Source organism: Ammodytes marinus (assembly GCF_949987685.1).
Source record: "Ammodytes marinus genome assembly, chromosome: 23".
Classification (NCBI taxonomy): Eukaryota; Metazoa; Chordata; class Actinopteri; order Uranoscopiformes; family Ammodytidae; genus Ammodytes; species Ammodytes marinus.
Window position 1 is genome coordinate 14,916,586 of NC_137227.1, and position 7,415 is coordinate 14,924,000.

Below are 7,415 nucleotides of genomic sequence, written 5' to 3' on the forward strand. Positions count from 1 at the left end.
TTATGTAAATAAATGAACCTATTTGTATCGAAAGTTATACGGACTCAGTTTATGTCAAGGTTACAAACTCAGTGTGTTAATGTAGTGGAGCAATGAAGTGTGATAAGACTTAAATTGTGGGTAACATACAGTCCGTGATTCTGGAGAATGATCGTTTTCCACATTTTATTATTACTAGTAAAGTTGGCCAAATGTTAGCTTAGTATTTACACATCCAGCAAAGAAAATATACATCGGCATTTAGCTTATGAACACCTCATAGATATACGTCTTATATTCACTCTCCTTTTAGTTCTGTTTATATCTCTAAGGGAAAATATCTGACATATTTGCTGCTAAATGCTGAGTACATTAGTTTTGTCAGACGTTTGCAATATAGTCTATTTATTGAAAAATCCTTTTCAACACATTGAGCCTCCATTTTTCTCACCTCATGATTAGCATAACCTTCAACTCACAAACATCTTATTCTGAAAATAAATATGCTAGTAGCAACCCTTTAAAAAGTGGCACTAACACTTACCAGTGTTTTGAGGATATTTCAAGGTGGCCAAAGTATTCTTTTTGCGAGCAATAGCGATACATAGTAGTTTCTGATAAACATTGGAGAAGATTTTTGACTCAGTTAGCACGTGAGTTGAAACGTAACCAATCGTCACCTACACAAAACAAATATGGCGACCGGAAGTGGCCTTTCTCCTTATTTTGTATCCATAGCATAGACCTAGACGGTTTTATTTTTTTATATTGCACAGAACATAATTATAGATGATAAATGATAACATAGATAGACTACAGAAAAACAACAACAATATGTTTATTATTCACAACAGAGTAGCTCAGCGCAACAAAATGGTGGGAAATAATGTAGCATTTAAGTGGAATTTTGTTGTTCAATTAACTAATAACATACTGTGTGCTTTGATGAATTGAGGACACTTACAAAGTCTACAGAAACACTCAGCTTTGCATCTACTCATCCTGACTTTTAAATGGTGTAATGTGGTAAAAGGTTTTATCATATAACACAATAAATGGACCAAATCTAATCCTAGGGAAATGTCAACTTCGGACATCAACTTTTACCGAAATTATTTAGAAATGCATCCAACATCACACTTCCTGATTCTCTCACAAAAGTGTAGAGTGGGTCTCTCTCTGCCATGTCTGTGGGCGTCCCTTACATTTAGTAACCCCACCCACACTGGAAGGAGTAGCTAAAGGACTTCTGCTTACCTGTCAGCTGTAGTCACTGCTAAATTCATGTGATTTGGTTATGTGCTAGCCAGACCCCTGTCCTGACAGGAGGAAGTATCTTGAGCTGTTTTGTAGTTTTTTGCTTAAGCATGGACAGCGAGGGGAGAAAAGTGGTGGTCTGTGACAATGGGACAGGGGTAAGTCAAAATGTCCAGAATGTCTATATTGCACCAAGAAGTAGCTCAACAGCCTATATAGCAGCACTGGATAATGTCCTTCTTCCTTTCTAGTAGATAGCAGCTTGTATAGAAGTACATTCTTTAAAGGTTTTTGATGCAAACCTACACCAGATGTGATAAATATCTGAGTTTTATTATAAACTGTAAAGTACTTCTGAAGGGTGTGGATCTGTGTGTTTACTACAACCTAGTTCCACATCTGCCTGGACTTGTTGTCACTCTGCCTCTAATGTGCACACAAAGCCTTAAATGGTTGCAATGCTTTCAACTGAGCTGCAATTGGATGAAAATTAGGAAGTAAGATGAGCTACTAAAAAAGACTGGAGTGGCCATTCAATACACTCATTGTTGCTTGAAATAGTTAATAATCAGGCATTGCAGTTCATATAAACACAAGGTGGGAACGGTACCTGCAGTCAGAAACCGGCTGTATCTTATTTTTCGCTCTTGCTTGGAATGTATTGCATACCTCCAGGCTAAGGAATGTGTCTCAGCCCACAAAGACAAGTTGAGACACTACAGTCAGAGGTGTAGTGTAGTCATGACAGGCAGAGAATGACAGAGTGTGCAGTGAACTGTAGGCCATTAAAAAGCAATGTTACAACATATTAATTTCCCCCGTGCTTGCCAAAAGAATTATTCCACATGCTTTTAAAAAGGTAATTAAATTGCATTTGCATTGATGGATAAATAAGAGACAATTTGGTAAATGCATCATAACAATAAACTCTGGGACAGTTTCCCGGAAACTGATTAAGTCTAGTGCCTCATTAAACCAAATGCATCTCAATTATGAATGGAAATTGTTCACACAAGAGGCTTAGTTCAATTTAGGTCCCTCATCAATTTGGGGACCTTCAAACTTTCTGTTTCAGTCAAAATATTAAAATGAGAACTGAATTTGCAAAAAACAACCCAACATATGTCTCATTCTCACATCCCTCCCCAGTTCGTCAAGTGCGGCTTCGCTGGATCCAACTTCCCTGAACATATCTTCCCTGCCATGGTGGGTCGACCAATCATACGATCGACCACCAAAGTGGGAAACATCGAGATAAAGGTGAGTACTTCTTCCACCATTGTCTATATGCAGTTGCATTCTATTTAAAGCAAAGGTAACGACTGTCTAGTTAGTAGGTTTAGCCTTTTATTGGACATAGAGAAAACAACAACAAAAATGGGAGTCCTCTACTCATGCTGTTCTCTTCCTCCAGGACCTGATGGTGGGGGACGAGGCCAGCGAGTGTCGGTCCATGCTGGAGGTTTCCTACCCCATGGAGAACGGAATGGTGCGCAGTTGGGACGACATGATCCACTTGTGGGACTACACCTTTGGTGAAACCCGCCTGGACATCAACCCAAAAGAATGCAAGGTATAGAACACTGCTTTGCAAATGCATGCTGTAATTTGTATTTTCTTAATTGGACGCAAGAAGAAATAAGTTGTAGGCGTTTCTGTTGTGCTGCTTGTCTGATTGTTGTGTGCACCTATTAATGGAGGTTTGAAAGAAGCCAACAGTGTCAACCTTTCAAAATAAAGCTCACTCACATACAGTAAATAAAATCTCATGAAGTAGCTACATTTCCTCTCTGGTTGTACCCTGCAAGAATAAAAAAAAATAGTCAATCTATGTCAGTAAAAACGCTATACATTTTTGCGTTTAAAGCATTCACATTGTTTGTATTTTTAATCTGCACTTCTTCAAGATCCTTCTGACTGAGCCGCCCATGAACCCCACCAAGAACCGGGAGAAGATCACAGAGGTCATGTTTGAGAAGTACCAGTTCCATGGAATTTATGTGGCAATTCAGGCCGTGCTCACTCTGTATGCTCAGGGTAAGACATCAAGAATTAGCTGCATATAACAAATGTAATATCAAATAAATCTTCCATCTCGGTTTCATGGCTTAGAGGCACAGTAAAGGAAACCGGTACCTTCTTTCTCTTGTTGGATAGATTCACCGAATTTTGGCAATATTTCATAAAATATCTTTCATGTCGATCGACCCTGTCTACAGGTTTGCTGACCGGTGTGGTTGTGGACTCAGGCGATGGTGTCACCCACATCTGTCCTGTTTATGAGGGATATTCTTTACCCCACCTCACACGCAGGCTGGACATCGCAGGACGTGACATCACTCGCTACCTTATTAAGGTGAGCCAATGATGCTTCAGTGTTTGGGGTGCAGGGTCTGAAAATGAGAAAACACAATTGGTCAAAGTGAAATTTGACAAAAAAAATTAAAATACAATTAAAAAAAACTTTTTACCTCTTTTAAGCTCCTGCTTCTCCGCGGCTACGCCTTCAACCACACGGCCGACTTTGAGACTGTGCGTATGCTGAAGGAGAAGCTCTGCTACGTGGGATACAACATCGATCAGGAGCAGAAACTGGCCAATGAGACCACCGTCCTGGTGGAGACATTCACTGTATGTAATGCAGCAAAACCAACATCACCAACAATGACTTCTAAAAAAACTCAAATATTATTTCATAGAACTGTATAAAATACCACAACATGGACAGTAAAGCATTGAATATGTCCAAAGTGAAAGGCTTTTCTTAACTGGTTCCTTTCCTCTGCTGCAGCTCCCAGACGGCCGGCCTGTGAGGGTGGGTGGAGAGAGGTTTGGGGCTCCAGAGGCTCTGTTTCAGCCCCATCTCATCAACGTGGAGGGAGCAGGAGTGGCTGAGCTGCTGTTTAACACCATCCAGGCTGCAGACATTGACCTCAGGTCTCCTCACTGCTTTCTTTGCTAATGCCTTACAACTAGTGTTTTAAAGGTGGAGTCAGCAATTCTAGAGAATGCTTGTCGTCAAAAGTAGTGAGTATATCTCCTCACAATCTGTTACCTGTCTGTTCTGTGTGCTGAAAAAAAAAGATCAAGTGTTAATACACAGCTTAGGCTCTGTAAATGGGCATGTTGCTAGCTACGATGGGCCCCCTTTGTTTACATACCCTTTTACAGAACGTAGGCCACCAACATTTTTTCCAGTTTACACACAGTACAGATAGTTAACAGATTGTGAGGAGAAATTTACTGTTTCTGCCGAAAAGTGATTTTCCAGAATTGTGGACTCATAAAACATAAAACATAAAAGTAGAAAGGCACATGCTTTTCAATCTATCCAAGTGAAACAGGGGATGTAGACACATAAAGCAAGCCATTTTTACCATCTGTGTTTTTGTTGTTGTCTTGCGGTGCAGGCCAGACTTCTATAAGCACATTGTTCTGTCAGGAGGGAGCACCATGTACCCGGGCCTTCCATCCAGACTGGAGAGAGAGATCAAGCAGCTCTACCTGGAGAGGGTGCTGGACGGAGACACTCTGAAACTATCAGTAAGATAAGATGTTATATCCATGGTGTTTGTGCTTTACTGGAGAGGGATTCAGCTGTCAATCCTGTGTGTTTTACAACTGATGTTAAATAAGGTGTTATCCAACTGCTAATACCTTTGCATAAACGCAATAATCCATTTAGGTAACAACAAAATAATCTGTAGCATTAGCCTCAATGCTAAAATAATACACTTTCCAATAATAGAATATGTTGCATGTAATTGATAACATCAATATATACAACACACATACATTCATATTATATATCTTTTTGACATTATTGAAAATGTAAGCTTAATAATATTTGCAATAATTATTTCATAAAAGTTTCACTTGGTAACTTTATTTTCACCAATGGAGAATATATTACATTTTATTGGATTATTGCAATGGTTATTTCAATTTACGATAACTGAAGAGAGAAAAAGAGAGTAGCGTAAACCCTATATATAACTATCATATGTATGTAGAGCGCTGTGTTTTAATGACCCCTCTCCTCCTTCTCTTTTTCTCTTCCAACTTCCGTAGAAGTTCAAGATCCGCATTGAGGACCCCCCCAGGCGTAAACACATGGTGTTCCTGGGCGGCGCTGTGCTCGCCAACATCATGAAAGACAAGGAGTCCTTCTGGCTGAGCAGGGCCGAGTACGAGGAGAAGGGCTTAGGAGTGCTGCAGAAAATGGCAGGAGGTGGAGTCAGATAAGAAATAAAAATGTATACATAAAAAATACTCAGAATACAATGGGCCATTTTCACTACTTTGACAGTGTCAGTTTGCCGATGGAAGGCCTAAAAAGGATTTTGAGGAAGTGTTTTTTTAATTTCTTAAATATGTTTGTCACACACTGAACAGTGTATGGATACCTGGAACCATTTCAAAGCAATTAGAGGGTTGTGTTGTTTTTCTGTCATTTAAATTTGATCTCAATTCAGCCTAAATCAATGGGGTTTTGTAAAGAACTACTGAGAACAATGACAAAGTTATGTTAATATATGCCGGAAAATACCACTGACTGATGTAGAAAATGTGAAATGTTTAAAATGGTCAATAAAAATATTTTTTTTGCATTTGGCAAATATCATTCCTAATACTTGTTTAATAAATATACAGTTTTTGAATGCTATCATCTGTCTAAGATGCTTTAAAAAAAGATTTGATCAATTAAACCTGATGTAAAAACTGAGCAGATTTGTAAGATTCACAAATAGAGAGGAAAAATATCAAACCAGTTATATATAAAAAAACACGTGTGGGTATTTTGAAGTCAGCAGGTACACGGTGTTGTTATGTGCTGCCCTCTCCTGGTTGAGTTTGTTATTGTACTACAACACCCACGACCCACTGTAACAATACAAAACTGGATGGTACAACACTGTGAACAGATATTGCAATTTATTTTATTGCGATACTGAGTTAACCTGACAAAAGTACAGCCATGTGTTTTTTCCACACTGAAAGAAAAGAAAATAGTCAGCTCTCACAATGAACACATGCTTCACGCACACGCGCCACATTCGCAGAACCGTCACGTTTAAAAGCATGCAATAATGTTCAAAGCACATCAGTGCTCCTGTGATAAACCCCCATCCCAATGATCAAAAACAGATAGGTTGAAAAAATCCATACTTAGGCTTGATATCTACCCAACAAATTGAACGATTAAAAGTTAGTTTTTTAAATTACACAATATGATCATCGATAGTGACACTGAGTTGAACAGTCAGTTGAGAGTGATGACTTGCAGCAGGAGCCACCAGAAGTTGGTGACTTTAGTACATTTACATTCTACCAGCCACGTTAAGGTCCTGGCTCTTTTGGGCAGACTGTGGCCCCCAGTGTTATTGTACAGTCACGGCCAAGAGGAAAACTGGAATTGAAAAAGCAAGTGAGTTGAAACAAATGCGCTCGTGAGAGGATTAAAATCTGACGCGCCTTAAACATTTTTTTGAATACATTTGCAAGTCCTTCAGTAAATCTGTTGCAGGTTGTGTCGGTGCGTAAGTAATTTCCTCTTTTGCATGGTTGTTTAATGACTACTACTCCCTCATTACTCCACCTGCCAAAAAAATCAAAACACTTAAAAGAATATGTGAGTAAAAAGGAGGAGAGTCTGTGCTATTTATTCTCTAAAAGCAAAAAATTAAATCGTCTCTGTTGGTGACTCAAAAATAAACAGCTGACATAAAGGTGGAGTCAGCAATCATGGGAAACGCTTGTTGTCAAAATCAGTGAATATATCCTCATGATCGTCTACTTGTCTGTACTGTGTGTTTGCTGAAAAACAGCCTAGGCTCTGTATACTAGTATGTAAACAGAGTGCCCCACCATAACTAAAGCGGATTGTGAGGAGATATAGGACAAGTTTCTCCAGAATCATTGACTCCACCTTTAAGGTTCCATCCATATTGTAAACCTGATTTCCTTTAAAGTGAAATACATGTTGTATACCAAAATGGCCACTCTTCATCTATTTTGTTTGAAAATCACTTTGGTATTGAGGTTTGGTCTTGGCTATAATAATCCATCAAACCTTTTGTCAAACTGTATCCCCAAACCCCTTTTAACAACACGGTCCCAACTGAAGATCTGCAGACTTTTACACATAAAAGTAATAAAACATCCAAGTGTCTTGATCG

At 39.0% G+C, this 7,415-nt stretch overlaps 1 protein-coding gene across 1 annotated transcript; it reads left to right on the forward strand.

The window, feature by feature from the left end:
• Positions 1 to 1,246: 1,246 nt before the first annotated feature.
• On the forward strand, positions 1,247 to 5,846 carry LOC307269532 (actin-related protein 2). Its single transcript, XM_080052506.1, has 9 exons — positions 1,247 to 1,394; positions 2,386 to 2,496; positions 2,651 to 2,809; positions 3,144 to 3,273; positions 3,456 to 3,592; positions 3,718 to 3,867; positions 4,028 to 4,173; positions 4,647 to 4,779; positions 5,308 to 5,846. The coding sequence occupies exons 1-9, from the start codon at positions 1,347 to 1,349 to the stop codon at positions 5,479 to 5,481; spliced, it is 1,188 nt and encodes a 395-aa protein (XP_079908632.1). The 5' UTR covers positions 1,247 to 1,346; the 3' UTR covers positions 5,482 to 5,846.
• The last annotated feature ends 1,569 nt before the right edge of the window (positions 5,847 to 7,415 follow it).